Source organism: Oryctolagus cuniculus, chromosome 13 (assembly GCF_051225735.1).
Source record: "Oryctolagus cuniculus isolate XC-2025 breed Fujian yellow rabbit chromosome 13, ASM5122573v1, whole genome shotgun sequence".
Lineage (NCBI taxonomy): Eukaryota > Metazoa > Chordata > Mammalia > Lagomorpha > Leporidae > Oryctolagus > Oryctolagus cuniculus.
In genome coordinates this window covers 57,485,758-57,504,772 of record NC_142879.1, presented here as the reverse complement: position 1 = coordinate 57,504,772, position 19,015 = coordinate 57,485,758, and the positions used below count along the sequence as shown (strand labels likewise).

The 19,015-nt window shown below is 44.5% G+C and overlaps 1 protein-coding gene across 2 annotated transcripts in view; it reads left to right on the top strand.

The window, feature by feature from the left end:
• Window positions 1-19,015, top strand: part of LOC103350920 (ral guanine nucleotide dissociation stimulator) — a 106,272-nt gene that overhangs the window by 44,888 nt on the left and 42,369 nt on the right. Inside the window, exons 2-3 of one of the 2 annotated variants that reach the window (XM_089311641.1) lie at window positions 4,941-5,020; window positions 10,835-11,028. Coding sequence is in view for 1 of the 2 variants with exons in the window: in XM_089311642.1 (XP_089167768.1) it covers window positions 4,941-5,020 (80 nt within the window). In the remaining variant the exon portion in view is untranslated. The remainder of the gene's footprint in view (window positions 1-4,940; window positions 5,021-10,834; window positions 11,029-19,015) is intronic. The other variant, XM_089311642.1, reaches the window with a different exon arrangement.

Here is a 19,015-nt window from a genome sequence, read left to right as displayed (position 1 = left end):
ACTTTTCAATATATGATCCTTTAGACACTAGTTTTCCTAAGAGCTAAGTTTTTCTATTATGTTGTGCAAGATAACAATGCTGGTCCAAGGAAAATCTTTAGGATTAAAACAGTTTTCTCAGTTTCAAAGCCAAGCAACCAAAATTATGAAAATCTAATATAAATAAATTTCTAAATTAGCTTAGCAAAATTGGATAGCAGCGATCTCCAAAATTATCATGCAATAATTTTACATAGTTTGTTGATGTAATTTATTTCAGTTCTCCTTTCAGAAGATTGGGTCTTTGAGAGCATCATCAGAGAAAGGATAACATTTATCAAGCAGCACAGCTCAGAAAAACATAACTGTTTTAGGCCACAGTACTTTAAGATTAATTGTTCAACAAAACCAGCACCATTGAGGTCCAGCCCTCTCAAGTTTTCTTTGTCTACATATAAATGAAGTTTTGTCACTAAGCTTTAGTTCTATTAAAGACTATTCTATTAAAGACTTACCTTCCTACAGCAACACACGTTTACGGATCTTATGTTTGGAAATGACCAAGAGGAAAGTGAACCTTAGAATCTGGGTTCAGCCATTCTGGACAAGGATAGAGGCTTTCTGATCTGTGCTGGTGTATGGCTGAGCAACAGAGCTGGCTTCTTGCCTTCAATTAGTTGCTAAATAATATTATGGTCAGGGCTGCTCCAAGCCTAGACAAGATGATTTTCAAGTGCTGCTTCTCAGAAAGGAATAGGAAAGCTAATCAGAATTGTCAGCCTAATTCCTCTCTGTTCAGTGTCAGAAAAGGAGACTTACTCATTTTCAATCACAGTGCTCAAGAACTTTCATTTTCACGTAGGTCACCCACAACAAAGATCAACCTAGAGCTAGGAGTAAGGATCCCAAAATATTATTGAAAGGGTAAATAGAGTTTTTTTTTCTCAATTGTATTTACTGATACTTGTTATTTAAAAGTCACTGACCTGGAATTTGGAGACACTGGTTAGAGTATGATACTATCCATTTCCTAGAGGTAGGTGAAGAAATTGATGATCAAGAATGATACTTGGTAAAATTCCCCTTCCTTGGACATTGTCTGCTTAGCAGTAAAATGCTAGGTTTTTTAAAAAATTATTTTTGATTGACACATAATAATTGTACATATTTATGGGACAAACAGATTTTTGATACAAGTATACACTATGTTTTGATCAAATTAGGATAATTAGTATACCCATCACCCATACATTTATCATTACTTTGTGGTGAGAACTATCTTATTTAGAAATATATATATTGCTGTTAACTTTAGTCACCACCCTGTATAATACAGCTCTAGAAATAATTGCTACCCACTTTTAACACACCAAGACCAACCTCTCTCCATTCTTGTGTCCTTCATCCCTTCCCTGGTCTCTGTTAATTACTGTTCTCATCTCCACTTCTTTATTTCATTTTATGTATTTTTAAGGATTTATTTATTTGAGAGGCAAAGTTACAGAAAAAGAGAGGAGAGAGACAGAGAGAGGGAGCTTCAATCAGCTGGCTCATTCCACAAATGGCTGCAGTGGTCAGGGCTGAGTCAGGCTGAAGCCAGGAGCCAGGAGTTTCCTCTAGGTCTCCCACATAGGTGCAGCATCCCAAGCACTTGGGCAATACTCTGCTGCTTTCCCAGGTGCATTAGCAGGAAGCTGGATTGGAAGTGGAGCAGCTGGGACTTGAACCAGAGTCCATATGAGATGCTGGCATTACAGTTGGAGGCTTTACCAGCTAAGTCACAACACTGGGCCCTCCCCTCCAATGCTATGATGTCAGCTGCATTAGATTCCATATGTGTGAGTGCACAAGAGATATGTCTGTCTGTGCCTCATTTATTTTTCTTAAAGGAATGACCCTCTTGTTCATCTATATTGTCACAGATGAATTTTTATGGCTGAATAGTATTTCACTGTGCATATATACCACGTTTTCTTTATCTTTGTTTTTTGTTGGACACTTGGGTGGACTGTGTATGTTCACTGTTATGAAGAGTGCTATGTTAAACATTGGAATATAGATATCTCCTTACAGATTGAGTTCATTTCCTATGGATATATACCCAGTAATGAGATTACTAGATTATGTAGTACCTCTATTTTAGATTTTTTTTTTGAGGAACTTCTGCATTCTACATACAATATTTAAGAGTTCCCCTTTTTCCATAACCTCCCATACTTGCTATTCTCATCATTTTTGGTAACAGCTGTTCTAACTTGACTGAGATTGTATCTCATTATGGTATTGAGCTGCATTTTAATGATGACCATGAATGTATGTTATCTAATATATAGCCATCTGCTATTAGTATCTCTGCTTTTGCAAAATGTTTGTCCAAACTTTTTGCCTGCCTGTTTTAATTGGATTATTAGTTATTTTTGTTTCTATTGAGATGGTTGGGTTCCTCGTGTATTCTAGATATTAACCCATTGTCAGATGCATAATTGCAAATATTTTCTCCCACTATATAGGTTGTTTCTGACTCTTACTGTGCACAGGTGTTTAGTTTGATGTAATCTCATTTATCTCTTTCTACTTTTATTATCTGTTTTTCTGGGATCTTACTCAAAAATATTATCTAGAGTAATGTCATAAAGCATTCCCCCTATGTTTCATTTTAGTAGTTTCATGTCTTACATTTAAATCTTTAATCAATTTCCAGTTCATTTTTGTAACTAATGACAACTGAGAGGATGAGACCAAGTTTTATTCTTCTCCATGTGTATACCAGGCTTCCCAGCACTACATATGAAAGACTCTGTCCTTTCCCTAATACATATTATGTGTCAAAAATTAGTGGACAGGCCAGCACTGTGGCATAATAGGCTAAGCTTCTGCTTTCAGTGATGGCATACCATATGGGCTCCAGTTCAAATCCTGGCTGCTCCACTTCCAATCCAGTTCCCTGTTAATGTGCCTGGGAAAACAGTAGAAGATGGTGCAAATGCTTGGGCCCCTGCTCCTAGCTGGGAGACCTGAAAGAAGCTCCTGGCTCCTAGCTTCAGATTGGCTCAGCTCCTGCCATTGCAGCCATTTGGAGAGTGGTTAATTCTGTTCCTCTCTCTGCCTAAAACCCTATCTCTCAAATAAATAAATAAAATCTTAAAATAAAATTAGTGGACCCTAAATCTGTGGATTTACTTCTGAGTTCTCTATACTGTTCATTAGTCAATGCGTCTATTTTTAAGTACTATGCTGTTTTGCTTAATAAGATTTTCTTGGCTCTTGAGGGTATTTTGTGATTTTTCCATACATATTTTATGATTTTTTTCCATTTATTTGAAGAATTTCATAGACAATTTTATGGAATTTCAGTGAGTTTATAAATTGCTTGGGGGCTGGCACAGTGGCACAGCAGGTTAAACCCTGGCCTGAAGAGCTGGCATCCCATATGGGTACAAGTTCTAGTCCCTGCTGCTCCTCTTCTGATCCAGCTCTCTGCTATGGCCTGGGAAAGCAGTGGAAAATGGCCCAAGTCCTTGGGCTCCTGCACCCACTTGGGAGACCCAGAGGAGGCTCCAGGCTCCTGGCTTCAGATAGGTGCAACTCTGGCCATTGCAGCCATCTGGGGAGTGAAATAGTGGATGGAAGGCCTCTCTCTCTGTCTCTGCCTCTCTCTAACTCTGTCTTTCAAATAAATAAAATGACTCTTTAAAAAAATAAATAAATTGTTTGGGTAACTTGGGTGTTTTAATAATAGTAATTATTGCAATTTATGAACATTGCTATTCTTCAATCTACTTATACCCCATAGAATTTCTTTCATTCCTGTATTTTAGTTTCATTTTGGAAATATTCCATCTTCTTTTTAGATTCATTCATGTGTATTTTGTTTTCCTTGTAGCTATTATAAATAGGATTTATTTTTTTCTTTTTCAGCTACTTTGCTATTAGAATACAGAAATTCCACTAATCCTTTTCTAAGTTAGTTTTATTTGGAAGTTATTTATTTGCTATCTACTTATTTATTATTCAAGATGCATAGAGAAAGAGAGAGAAAGAGAGAGAGAGAGAGAGACAAACACAAATAGGGAGGGAGAGCTTCCATCCTCCCCATTCATTTTTCAGTTGCTCAGAATGGCTCTTGCCTGAGGCAGAAATCAGAAGCCAGGAATTCAATTCAGGTCTTCCACATGAAATGAAGAACTCAGTTACTCCAGTCTTCCCCACTTCCTCCCAAAGGTCTGTACCAGCAGGACACTGAATTCAGGAATGGAGTTGGGCATCTAACCTAGGCACTCTGATTGGGGTCATTGACAACTTAATCAACATCTCAACCAGTAGGACAAATGAACATCCCAGTATTTTTATAATCATAGCACATGAAGATTATAAAAATATTTAGATATTACTTAAAGAATGAGTAAAAAAATTTGAAAGTCCACCTACCAGAGCTAATTACCATCAGTAGCTTATTTCTCTCAGGTTATATATGTTTCTATCATTCTGTCTCACTCTACCACAAATTCATCACATGTATGTATATATACAGGTGTGCACCGAATGCAAGTAGTTTTATTTATTTCATTTATTTGAAATATAGAGTTACACAGAGAAGGGGAGAGACAGAAAGAGATCTACAATCCACTGGTTCGCTCCTCAAATGGCTGCCATGGCTGGGTCTGGACCAGGCTGAAGCCAGGGTCCAGTACCTTCATCTGAGTCTCCCACATGAGTGGCTAATACTTGTGCTGTCTTCCACTGTTCCCTCAGTTGCATTAGCAAGGAGCTGAATTGGAAGTGGAACAGCTAGAACTCAAACCAGTGCTCACATGAGATGCTGGCATTGCAGGCAGCAGCTTAACCTTCTACGCCAAAATGCTAGCCTCAAATCCAAGTAGTTTTAAATCATCAGATTCTTGACATAGACTGACTGTCAAAGTCTTTTATCCCTCAACATTGTCCTTGCTTTCTTTCCACAGGTGCCTAAGCAGATGCAGCACCCCCACCTCAGCAGTGCCGACATGCACCAGACTTATTCATCCATCCCCTCTACGTGAAGGTTAGTGAGGTCTGCAGTTCGTTGCATTTTAAAGGACTGCTGTGATAAATAGTCTTGGAAATAAATGTTGAAATACCTTGTGACTTTTTCTGTGGGGTCCATTTCTATGATTAGTAACACTAGGTAAAGGAACTCACATTTAGAAATTTGATAGGCACTACCCAATGGTTTCCCAGAGAGGAGCATCCATGAACCTGTCTCCAAGGGCATCTGCTGGGGCCTCTGCCTCCCACATTCTCTCCACTGCTGGTCTTCACCAGACACACAGACCTGCCCATCTGTTGGTGCCAAATGATAGCCCAGTAATGTGCACCATTGTATGCACCATCGGGGAGGGGCCTATGGCTCCATCCCCAGCTGTCTTCTCTCTTCCTGCAGAGGAAGCCCCCAGACCTTAGTCCTATAGAAGGAGTCACCAGTTGCTTGTATCCAGGGTTCTTTCAGTCCCTGCACATCCTCATCCTTAGGCCCCTACAATCCTCACACAGTTTGCTAGAGACAGAGGCCCTTCTAGTTTCCCCTAAATCTCACTTAAATTTCAGTTCATCCTGGGATCCTTAATGCACATCAGAGAAGGAATGACCCATGCCTAGTGGAGTGCCACACTTACCCTACCAAGAGTACAACCTACTCATGCTGTTTAGTCTGACTATCTGAATACCAAGTAGAGAAACCCAACAAGGTAGGGACTGCTCTCTGCCCTGTGATTGGATGATGTTCAGTTCTTAGAAAAGTAATTATGCATCATAAGGCTTCATGAATACTCATTGGAAGAATGACATCAACCAGTTACTTCCAAGATTGCTGAGTGGGCCTGTAGCCCACTGCTAGCCCCCAGGTAATCTTGCTCTGAATATACTATGAACTCCAAACATGGAAGCTCAACTCTTCTCCATCATTAAGAAAACAGCTTAGGCCAAGTCCTTCTGGTTGATGAGGGATGAGACAAACAGTAAAAAAGGTCTTTCTCTAGCACCAGGCAGCGGGAGCACACTTTCCATGGGGCTTCCCACTGTGTCCCCAGAATAACACTGTGAGCCTGGTTTACTGAATACCACACTGTGCAGGACAGCAAACAGAGGCTCAGAGAGATGCGGCAACCTGCCCAAGCCTCACAGGACATAGATGGCTGAGTCACATGTGCCATGGAGGAATGGGAGAGGTCTCTTCTGTGAATACCAGGGCCAGTACCTGTTGGGTGGTGGTGAAGTCTCAGTAGGTGCCCAGCAATGTGAAGACATAAGAGGATTCACTGCCCAGGAAGCAGGGCACCAGGTGCTGCACCAGCTTCACACCTACCTGACCAGACTCCCTAGATGAAGCAGACCTCATGTCAGTTCATGGCTGCTTTCTGTTTACCCTAGGCTGGCACAGAGGAGAGACATACAGTTAGTGGGAACACCAGGTTTTCAAGAGATGGGATACCCCTGGGATGGATTTTCAAGAGATGGATGACCTCTGGGAAGAAGAGATGTCCCATAAGACCCAGAGTGGACAACCACAGGGTAGGGCAATAGAGGAGGCCAAAGCAAGCAGAAGCCCCAGCAGGATGGTGATTCCGGGAAACACTTGGGACCAGAGAGGCTCTGGCTGGGGGATGCTGAAGGAAGAGAAAAGGGGTAAAAAATTCTTGGCTACTGCTTCTGGCCTGGCCTAGCCCTGGCTGTGGCTGGCATTTGGGGAGTGAACCAACAGTTGGAAGAGCCCTCTCTGTCCCTCCTGCTTACTCTGTCACTTTCATTTCAATTAATAAAATAAATCTTTCTTTAAAGTTCACATCAAAAAGAAGTAGCAATGGGGTTAATACATACAATTCATCACATGGAACTTCAAGATGGGTGTTTAAAGATGAATAGGTGGAGCAAGGCAGAAGGGATGTAGAAACAGACCATGGAACGGTACATAATGTTTCAGGAAATGTGTCACAAGATGCATCTTCCAGTTAGTTGGGATGCTCTATATTTGTTCGTTGTGGGGGATTTTCACTATCTTCCACATGATACTGAGCATGGAAAGCAAATGAATACATCTTTAAAAATTCTCTAAGGGTCTAAAACATGCACTGAAAAAGGCCAGCATGTGTTACTCTTGAAATGAACTGATCTTTGTGAAAAGCATTCATGCACTGCCCTCTTGTGACCACATCATGAGTGGCAGGCATGCTTTAGAGCTCCAAGGGCCATGCATTAAGTGGGCTGCACATTCACAGACAGGGTGGAACAGGCTGCTCATCAGATCAAGTTCAAATTCTGCACAATTCAGTGATTTGAGAAACCCTTCTAGTGGAAATCCTTGTATTATTACTTCACATGATCAAAAAACAGGTCTTTTCTCATGTGCAGTGGTTCAGGGTTTCTGTTCCAATTTTTAGTGAGCACTCAAGGTGGGGCCTGGATTCAGGGTGGAAAGCAGTAAAAAGTCTTTGCCTTCCAGGTCCAGCAGGGTGGGGGAGGAATGTGCTGAGAATATGTAAACTACATCACACTTCTGTGTGAAGAAAGGTGTGCATCTACCAGAGCAAATTTATAGAATCCTGCTGGTTATAAAAGTTTATATTTGTGGGGTTATTTGGTAATTTGACATAACCATGCTATCCAATCTGCTTAGAAAGTAGATCATAGAAATAACTAAAGTGGGTTTCCTTCAAGGCCAGTGACAGTGACAAAAGTCTATTGGCTTTTGTAGTGTTAGCTCTCCACTGTGACCCATCCATTGCACCTGAGAACTTCAATCCCTGAGAATAGTTTTAGCTTCTGCTTAATAACCGTGCAAACAGAATTATGTAGATGTTTTAAGAAATTTGTTAAGAGTGTTTTCTTACTTTTTAAATTTATATAAAGGGAACCAATTTCATGATTTTCATATACACAGTTTTAAAGGCATAATGATACTGCCTACCTTACCCTCCCTCCCTCACTTCCACCTTCCCTCCAACTGGCCACAATGGCTGGAGCTGCAACGATCCAAAGCAAGGAGCCAGCAGCTTCTTCAGATCTCCCACACGGGTACAGGGACGCAAGGGCTTGGGTCATCTTCCATTACTATCCCAGGCCATAGCAGAGAGCTGCATCAGAAGTGGAGCAGCCAGGTCTCGAACCGGCGTCCATATGGGATGCTGGCACTTCAGGCCAAGGCATTAACCCACTGTGCCACAGTGCTGACCCCACCCAAAATATTTTTCTATCACTCCTTCTGGACACAGGGCTTACCACATCCAGGTCCTTCCCATGAGAGAAGCCCAGACACGGCCTCAACTCATTCCAAACATGCTATCTTCACCAGTATTCATCCTTGAGCAATTTCCTTTTTTAGGGGCCATATTGGACCCTGGGTCCCAAATGGAAAAGACCTTCCAGGTCCCTGCCCTCCAGATGTTCACAGCCTCAGGGCAGGGGGGCTAACACCTGAAAGCAAATAGAGTTGGAATAACAGAGCAGGTGCTGTACTGTAAATACATGAGAGTGCTATGAGGGTGCTGAGGTCACTTCATGGGGGCATATGAAAGGTCTTTACTTAGGGGATATTTATAATAGGGGCAGAATGACAGGCAGGAGCCTGCCCTGCACAGCTCTGGGAATAGCAAGCTGGAGAGCCTCTACTGTGCAGGGATTCCAGTGCAGAAGTGAGTTTACCCAGAGAGGAGGTTAGAAAGGTGGCCAGTGGGACTGAGGGAGCTTGGGAAGGAGGGTCTGGGGAGGGAGATAGGAGAGGTGCAGATTCTGAGGCTTGTGCTCTTTGGGAGTGATCCATCGCTGTAAAAATTCATCATTTCAACTGTGGCAGTTTCCACCAAAAAACATTTATTACCTCAGCAGTTCTCTCTTTATTTCTTTAAAGATTTATTTATTTCTTTGAAAGGCAGATTTACAGAGAGACAGAGGGAGAGAGAGAGAGAGAGAGAGAGAGAGAGAGAGAGAGAGAGAGAGAGAGAGGTCTCCATCTGCAAATGGCAGCTACAGCCTGAGGTGTGCCGATCCGAAGCCAGGAGCAAGGAGTTTCCTGCAGGTCTCCCACATGGGTGCCTTGGGCCATCCTCTGCTGCTTTTCCAGGCTACAGCAGAGAGCTGGAGCAGAAGTGGAGCAGCTGGAACCCAAACTAGTGCCCAAATGGGATACCAACAGTGCAGGCGGTGACTTTACCCCCTATGACATAGCACCTTCCCCTCACCAGTTCTTTCAACCAGAAATCCAGGACAACTCAACTGAGTGCTTTTGCTACATTGTCTCTGAGAAGGCAAGTGTTGAAGCTCAAATGGGGCAGGATCCACATTCCTGCTTATAACATGGTGTTGGCAGGATTTAGTGTGGACTGAAGACAAAGTTCACTCTGGTAGAGACATTGGGCTGGACTGAGCTCCAGCTCCAACGATCCTGGTGGCTCATGGTGCTCACACTGATTGTGTGTTCCTCTTCTGTCCCACTCAATGTAACAAAAGAGTCTGACCTGTGAATGAGACCCACATGGTGTGGAGCGTCCAGATGGACGTGCTGCAGGTGTCTGTGGACCACCTGGTGCCTGCCTTCCTGGGCAGGGAGCCCTTGTACGTCCACAGCTTCCTGAGGAACTACAGAGCCTTTGCCACCACCCAACAGGTGCTGAATTTGCTGTTAGAAAGGTGAGATCCCTCCCAACATGTCCATGCTACACTGTCACTTAGACACCAACTAGCTATGAGTCTTAGCAAGGTCACTCTACCAGTCTGATCCTCTGAGCAGGGAGGGTTACAGGGGCTGAATCCTGGTGTTACTGCATGGGCTAAAGAATCCTCCTTGCAGAATGCTCCCCTGATGTCAGCCCATGGGGAAGTCTACTAGAGGAACAGCTGTGCTTCTCAATATTTTCTTCTCCCTCGAGTGGAAGAGTTTGCTGCACCTGCCTCTAACTCTTAGAAATTGGCCTAAGCTGTTTTCTCATTGTTGAAGGAGAATCCAGATTTCACCTGTGGGTTTCTGGGTTGATCCAGGCCAGGGTTATGTGAGGAGAGCAAGGAGACCCCAGACCCTCTCAGGTGCCCTGGAAGAAGCTGGCTGGGGTTTACTCCTTCCACATTGGTCATGAAGTCAGGACCTTTCTAGGTCCTTTCTAGGCACTGATCATAATTCCAGGCACAGAGCAGGCAGAAGTCCCAGCTGGGCTTCGCTTCTTATCAGGAGCCAGGCAGTTATACTAGCCAGCACGAGCCCATGGTACTCACAGTAGGGCAGATGTAATACTGCCTGGTCTCCTCTAGGAATGTATGGTTCTTTAGTCCTTCTGATTGAGATGGTAGATCCCCGGACTAACTGATATAGTGAGTTGGGTTTGGTTTACGATGGAGGGTTGTACTTTTCTACCAAATTGTGCAGGGAGTGTTGTGTTCTGAGGGCAGAGTGAGGCTGGAAGAAGCCTGGATCCCAAACATCCTGTGATTCCAGCTACAGAGCTGAGATCTGGAGGTTGCCTGGCAGGAGGAAGGCAGTGAAATGGAGTTGAGGCTAGGGTCACACGCATGGTGGGAGTGCAGTGAACGTTGGAATACAGCGTAAGCCCTGAGAGGATTCAGCTCCACCGTATCTCAGCCAATTCTGTTATTATCCCTAGTTCCAGGCCCAGGGAGATGGAGACCTGATGGAGGGCTCCTTCCTATGCAGGCTTTTGTCAGACCCCCTTTGGTGAGCAGGACAATCACTGCCCTGACTGGCACACTGGGAGTGGCATGTGATGAGTCACGCTCTGGGTCAGGTAGGGGCAAAAAGTCCTAGAGGGTGCCCTGGGAAAATGACATGGAAAGGAAAGCTGGCCTCTGACTGATGTATGCCTGTTCTCCTCCTCAGTGCTTTAGGCATCCTTCTGGGCACTTGGGTGGAACAATACCTGGAAGATTTTCATCAGCTGCCAGAGTATTACAGTCCGAAGGTGGTGCTGTAATATGTGCAGCTCAACCTGCCCGACTCAGAGCTGGAGCACCATGTCCACCTTCCCCTGGGCCAGCTGCAGCACCCAGAGCCCACCGAGGCAGAACCAGAAGGTGAGGAAGACTGGGGTTGGGTGCAAGTGTATGGGGGTGTAATGAATTGAGTCCCACAGAGAAAAGCTTCCAGAATCAGGAGGTGGAGTTTGAGATAAAAGCTTCTTTGAGAGGCAGAGAAGATTTTTGTTTGTAGAAGGCAAATGAAAAGTCAATCATGGTAGTGCTATTTTTCCTTCTATAGCTCTAGGGCCAGCCCCAGTTCAAGTCCCAAAAACTATGTCAACAGCCTCAGCCAGCTCTAACTCTGCTGTCTGCTGAAGCTCCACAGGCTCAAATATTAGCTCTGAAAAACTCTCAGGTGCTCAAACCAACACCAGTTTCCATTGTGACACTAGCTCCAGAGTGCCAGGGAGCTCCCTCAATAGCTCCAGCTGCAGATTCCAAACCAAGGCTAGCAGGTGGAGGAGGAGGAGCAGCTGTGGGGCCACCTGGAGCTCCACCTCTAGAGCAAGGGCCAGCACCTGCTCAAGATTTGGACTCAACTGCAGACTCTGTTCTGGGGACAAATCCAGTGTAGGAAAGGCTGCTGCCTCAGCCCCAGAGCTCGATCTCCTGTGGTTCCATAGCTGGCACAGTCCCTGCATCAGAACTGCCCTTCCCTCCTAATGTCAGAATTGTAATATTCATATTTCTCCTTTATATCTACATCAGTTTACTATAATTTATCTCATAAAACTCACTTTAAATAAAATTAGATGTTTTAATCTTTTTGAAGTACTGAGGCAATTTTTTTTTCCAATATCATGCAACCATCACCACTGTAACATTTTATTCATTTATTTCAAAGACAGAGGGGGGGGGAGAAGGAGGTAGAGGGAGAGACAGAGACAGAGAGCTTCCATGCACTGGTTCACCCCCAGATGTCCTGAAAGGAGCCAGGAACTTCATCCAGGTCTCCCACATGCATGGCAGGGACTCAAACACTTGGACCATCTTCCACTGCCTTTCCCAGGGCATTAGCAGGGAGCCAGTTCTGAAGTGGAGCAGCTGGGACATGAACTGACAACCACAAGTGGTATGCTGGCATCTGTGGGGAGCAACTCGGACTAGACTAAGTTACTCGAATTAAGACTTATTCTATGCATCTGCTCTCCCACAATATGGTGCTGGGAGAGGAGTAAACAGCTTCTATGCAGCTGCCTCTTGCCAACTTGAGTGATGACCTGCAGGAGCTGATCCTGCTCCTGATTGGAGGAGAGCAGCGTACTCGGCATGTGGGTAGCAGAGTTGGGATTGGTGGAAGAGGACTATAAAGGAGGAGAGAGATGACATGCACTGGGAACATCTAAGGGGAACACCTGTGCAACACCTGTGCAACACCTGTGCAGCCCCCGAGAGAGCCGGCCGGTGGTGTGCCGCTCCCCCGCGGAAGTGGGGAAAGTGGCTAGGGGGAACCACCCTTCCACAGAGGTGGAAGGGACGGTAGCCAACCCGGGAAGAGCCAGCAGCAAACCCGGGGAGGGCCGAGTAGACGAAAGAACAGCGCAGGGTTTAGTGTCGTTCCTCCACGAAGAGGGGGAGCGACAGGCATCGTAGTTGGTGGCTGTACCTGCTACACCACAGTGCCATCCCACAGCCATTTCTACAGCAAGAAACAGTAGTTCTGCTCTGGAGTGCAAAATGTTCCTCTTTCCCAGTGATCACCTCCAGATCACCTCTACCCATTGGAGCTCCAGACAAGGGAATGGAATCCAGTCACCTTGCAGCCTTTTTCTGCTTCACTGAGGGAAAGGAAGCTGGAGTAAAACTCTGGTGTCAGTGGTTGTTAGCTTTGTGTTTCCTGTATGTGTGCCAGGAGTGTTTCCTTTATGTCTATTTTCCTTTTCCTGGATGACTGGATAGTGATCCATCTAATACTGATGAATTGGACCTCCTGGGAATTGTAGAATTCCTGCTCCTTTTGAATACAGATGGTTTACTTCATATGGTAAACACTCAGAACTTGGGAGGTGAGCATTTCAACCAACTCCCATCTCAGCATTTGCAGCTTCTCCAGGTGTTTCTTTTTTTGTAAAAAAAAAATTAATAGAACTACTTTGGAAAGGGCAGCTAACACCCTCACCTGAAGAAGCAGGGTCAGAGGAAAACGTGAAAGCAGCGCCAGGTGAGATAACATTTCCTAAACCACATGCTGCAGTACAATACAGTGTCCAAGGGAAGGATCCATTATTCAAAGAAACAAACCTTCCATACTTTCAACAGTTATTGAAGAGATCCACAGAAGAAGGCAGATTGGGGATGGGGAGATGTGGCTGTGGGTGTGAAATTGTTGCACCTGCCAACTGGAAATTGCCTTCAGTTTCTCCTCGTGTAATGCTTCTTTTTGTTGTTGTCGATCCATTTCTTTAACTGTCTGGTGTACATCAGCGAGCCTGCTCGCTCCCCGCCAGCCTCCCAGCCCAGACACACCAGCAGCCCCTGAACCAGGGAGGCACGGTGTATTCTTGTAAAGTGGCTGCAGCTGGGAGCCAGTCTGGCCCCTGCTGCCTGAGCTTCTCTGACTCTCCTTCTGCTGTCTGAGGGAGGCTGTGTGCACCTGCAGGGGGGTGGGGCAAAGGCAATAAGATGTTCAAGGAAGAGCCTCCAAGCTTCTGGGGGGCCTAGCCATGGCCTCCAGGTGGCAGAGTATTTGCCTTCCCCTAACTTCCTGCCCTCCCCTGGGTCTCAAAGGTACTGCTCTGCTAGTGGGTGTCCTGAGTCCTCTTACAGGTAATCTGCTTTCTCCCTTCTCATGGCTTCAGTGAAAATCCTGGGGTGTACCTGCTGGTTTTCTTATATGCTTAAAAGCAACAGCTTAGTTGTGCCTTTCCTGTGTAGGTCATCTCAAAGGGATACTCTGCTGATTTCACCAAAATACCTGCTGTTGTCATGCTCCGGGTCATGCCAGGCAGATGATCCCCTTGTTTTTGTCACCAGAAAGAACAAATTTGTTTATGGTCCCTTCACAAGGTTCAATATTGGTAGCACAAATCATCTATTCCAGTACAAGGCAAGGGTGATCTCTGCTCTGGCATTCATATATATGTGCAAATATATGTTTGTATGCAATATAGGGTTTCCACCCTACAGCAATCTGCATGCAACTACTTGGTGCAGTTGAGTGGCCACTGCTGCAGAGCACAGGAATATATTCATGTGGAAGAGCAGAACAGTGAGCTAGGAGCCTCTGGTGCAGTGGCGTAGCTCCTTGGCATGGGGAAAGCTCACAGACCTTCCAGGAGGCTTAAAACAGAGTCCTGAATGATAGTAGGACCTTGCAGATGTTGAGGCTATGCTTTTCCTTTTGTAAAATGTGTTCTTGGAATTTGCATTGTATTTTAAATTTGGTAACTCTCCAAATTTTTAAATTTGGGACTCAGGAGTCCTTTTCACACATCTCTTTATTGACCATTCAAGGTAGATTGTGTTCACTGCACAGGAGAAAAGTGCAGTTAGTTGTTTCAATATGGACATCACCTACTTAGCATTTGGTGATGAGATGAAGCTAGTCAATGACCAGGAAACATCGTTTTGTGTAACACGTTGCATATTATATCTTGTTCACTCAGCATTGTCCAGAAAAACAGAATCCATAGGTATAACCTGATCTTGTAACTGGTGAGGAGATGAAGGCAGAGAAAGAAGTGAAAGAACTTTCTCAAGGTCACCCGTGATTCATTCAGAAGCAGAGCAGAAATAGAAGCTGAGTCTATGGGGTCCTAGTCTGAACATCCTGTCTTATTGCTCATGGCTTCATGTTCATTGCTGTAAGACATTATCTTAAGTGAAAACTATCTTAAAAAATGCCATAGGATGTAAAGCCTTCACTTAAAAGATTTTCCAGTTTCTGTTCTTCATAAGGTGTACCTTTCTCATGGTGGAACTTCTGGCCTGCCTTTGGTTGGATGAGGTCACTGATGACCAGAGTGAAGCAGATTTTCTCCAGGGAGCTCTTGTGGGCACTCTGCTTGTGGTGGTGACTCCAGGTGGACACAGGTCCAAGCTGGTCAGTGGTTGACTCATTTGTTGTAATCTGCTGCCATAGTTGCCTCTTTACCATGCTCTAATCCTTTATGGGTTTCTTGGAAATCATCAGAGCCCTAGCCTTGTCCTTAGGGGAATTGAAGGCCATCAATCAATTCCCCTGTGTTTGGATCAGTTCACTGCCAACTAACTGCCTTTGAAGCAGGTGATTTTTTTTTTTACAGGCAGAGTTAGTGAGAGAGAGGAGAGATAAAGGTCTTCCTTTTGTTGGTTCACCCTGCAAATAGCCGCTACGGCCGGCGCGCTATGCTGATCCAAAGCCAGGAGCCAGGTGCTTCCTCCTGGTCTCCCATGCAGGTGCAGGGCCCAAGCACTTGAGCTGTCCTCCACTGCCTTCCCAGGCACAGCAGAGAGCTGGACTGGAAGAGGAGCAACCGGGACAGAACTGGTGCCCAACCAGGACTAGAACTGGTGTGCCAGTGCTGCAGGTGAAGGACTAGCCAAGTGACCCGTGGCGCTGGCCTGGCAGGGTTTTAAGTGTAAAATTTATGATGCTAAATCACTTTTGAGAGAAGTCTTCCTAGTCAACTGTGTGCTTATTTGTCTTTTTAAAATACATTGAATAAGGGAGGGTTGTGGGTGGGAGGGACGGTATGGGGGGGAAGCCATAGTAATCCATTATTCGTACTTTGGAAACGTATATTCATTAAATAAAAGTTAAAAAAAAAATACATTGAATAAATACTTAATTTTTTTAAAAGATCTCAATACTGTCTTCATACACATCATTGCTCCATCTTGTGAGAACATTAGTACTGCCCTCAACAGCTCTTGAAGTGGGTAGTTGATGGTGTGAGTCTGCTGTTTCAGAGCTTTGCGTCTGTAAGATTTTTTGACCATTTCCTTACTGTCAGCCACTTTTCTTGGAGCTATGTGGAGTTCCCCTTCCCAAACCTTGAGATTTGAGTTTTCTCCTCAATTTGTTATAGGCTTGTAAATGCTAGGATTATGATTTCAGCTACATTTGTCACACATCTACTAAATGCCAGGCTCTGTGTTGACACAGGCTACAATTATTTCTAATCCTTGCAGGAGTCTTAGAGTACAGCTATTTATCATCATTTCCCAGGTGAGCAAACCAAGGCTCAGAAAAGTGAAGTAACTGGCATGAGGGATTCAGCTAGTAAGTGGCCCATGGATATGGCCGTGTCTTAGACACCCAAATCTGTTGCTAATGTGCATCAAATAACAGCAAGGGTGTCCGCGAGCTTTCAGAGCAGTAGCTCTGGTTAGACTTTACAACTTTGATTATGGGATTCCCTTGTTGTCCTTGCTAGAGGTTGTCTTGATTTTGGTGTCCATAGAGAATGACTCACTCTACAAATACACATTTTCTCCTATGGCTTATTCAATTGTTAAACTGATTTTTTAAAGGAGAATTCATAGTATCCCCCCAAAGAGTACAGCATTTAGTTAACATCCAGTATATGAATGAAGATTAAAGTCATCCCTGATATATATTTTTAGATGTGTATCTATCTATATATATATAAATGTATTTAAAAAGAAGGGAATTTATAGGAATGCTATTCTTTCCCCTGTATAATGCCCTGCTGTGTTCAAAGAATTTGACAGTATAAGCTAGGACTGGGAGCACTGTTTTTAAAGCATTTTATTTTAGTCTTAAACATCTTTTCTCCTGTTTCTATAGCATTGTGGTTTGGATAGAAGTACCCCAATAGATTTAGTGATCAGTTTTAATGACTGCTTTATGAGCTGAGGACTGGCCTCGTTTCGACTGCATTTAGGAATTTGGATGTAAGCCATGAGTATCCGCAATGGAACAATTGTTTTCAGCACTTTTCCTTCTGGTTCAGGGAGGCAGAGCAGGTCTGACATTTAACAACCCTATGGTTTGCTTCCCATTAACATTGCATGGGGTTAAACCTGGTCCCTTTGAAGAAGTCAATTTAGAGACAGGCTTGTAACCTAGGGGTTAAAATACTGTTTAATATACTTGAATCACACATTAGAGTATGTGAGTTTACTTCCTGGCTGTGGCTCCAACTCTAATATCTGATAATTTTTGAACCTTGAAGGCATCAGTGAAGGCTCAAATACTGGGTTGGGTACCTGACACACTCATGGGAGACCTGGATTGAGTTCTCCACACTCTTCTTCACAGGGGTCCACTTCTGTCCCTCTGGGGTACTTGGGGAAATAACCAGCAGATGGCAGCATTCTCACTCTCGTTCTCTATATATGTTTCTTGTAATTTGTAAAACTCCATATCTCTCAAAGAAATTTTTTTTAAGATTTTTTTCTTGGGGCCAGCACGGTGGTGCAGTGGGTTAAAGCCCCAGCCTGCAGCACCGACATCCCATATGGGCACCAGTTCTAGTCCTGGCTGCTCCTCTTCAAATCCAGCTCTCTGCTATGGCCTGGGAAAGCAGAAGATAGCCCAAGTCCTGAGGCTCCTGCCCTGGCGTGGGAGACCTGATGGAAGCTCCTGGCTCCTGGCTTTGGATGAGCTAAGCTCTGGGTGTTGTTGTCTTTTGGGGAATGAACCAGCAGAATGGAAGACCTCTCTCTCTCTCTCTCTCTCTCTCTCTGGCTCTGGCTCTACCTCTCTCTGTAACTCTGCCTTTCAAAGAAATAAAATAATTCTTTTTTAAAAAATAATTATTTATTTATTCGAGTGTCAGAGTTACACAGAGAGGCAGAGAGAGAGAGAGAGAGAGAGAGAGAGAGAGAGAGAGAGAGAAAGAAAGAAAGAAAGAAAGAAAGAAAGAAAGAAAGAAAGAAAGAAAGAAAGAAAGAAAGAAAGAAAGAAAGGAAGGTCTTCCACCCACTGGTTCACTCTGTACTTGGCTGCAATGGCTGGAGCTGCACCAATCTGAAGCCAGGAGCCAGGAGCCAGAAGCCAGGAGCTTCTTCCAGGTCTCCCATGTGGATACAGGGGCCCAAGGACTTGAGCCATCTTCTACTGCTTTCCCAGGCCATAGCAGAGAGCTGGAATGGAATTGGAGCAGCCGGTTCTCAACACAGTGCCCATATGGGATGCTGGCACTGAAGGCGGCGGCTTTACCCACTATGCCATGGTGCCAGCACCACGAAATGTGTTAAAAGTACAAGAATATGGGCCATGGTTGCAGCGCAGTTGGTTAAGCTACCAACTGAAACATTGGCATTCCATATCAGAGTCCTGGTTTGAGTCCCAACTGCTCTGCTTCAGATCCAGTTCCCTGATAATGCACTCACCAAGGCAGATGAAAATGGCCCAAGTGTGGATCTCTGACTCCCACGTGGGAGATCTGGATAAAGTTCTGGTTTCCTTTGTCCTGGTGCAGTCCCAGTGGTTGGAGCCATTTGGATAGTGAGTCAGCAGATGGAAGAACTCTCCCTCTCTCTCTATCTTTCCATCTCTCCCTCTTTCTGTCACTCTGCCTTTCAAATAGGTAATTTTTGAATAGGATTTCAATAAAATTAAAAAAATAATTGATTCATGAGAGTTCTAAGAGCTGCAGGGATGTTAAGTGTTGGTCTGATCATAACCTGTAAGGAACACTTTCTAGACTGAGGATTGTCATCCCAGCTTTAATGTTTTTCTTGTTTTCCTTTTGTCCGTGGGAGCACTAAGTTACTTGCAGGAGCACTTTTGGGGTTTCTGGTTTGAGCAGGATCTAAAATTACCAAATAGTCTATTTAGGGCACTGAAAAAATTAGTTAGCCAGATACTTTAGTTATAAGGAGCTGAGTTACACTTGGGATCCTCTTACCTCAGCGTTCTACAAATAAGCAATCCTTACATTTCCAAATACCTTTCTTGGATAGTATCTTCCCACTCTCCTATCCTGTGTTATCTTGGTATCACTACACAGTGACACCAGTGCTGGCACCCTCTCTCCCAGAGAGAGGATGTGCTGATCTTGGCTGTCCCACACCAGTGGACTCCTCTGACCTCCACGTGGAGGACCTAAGGGCTGTCTTCCCTCCTCCTAATTTGGAGTCTTGGGAGGGG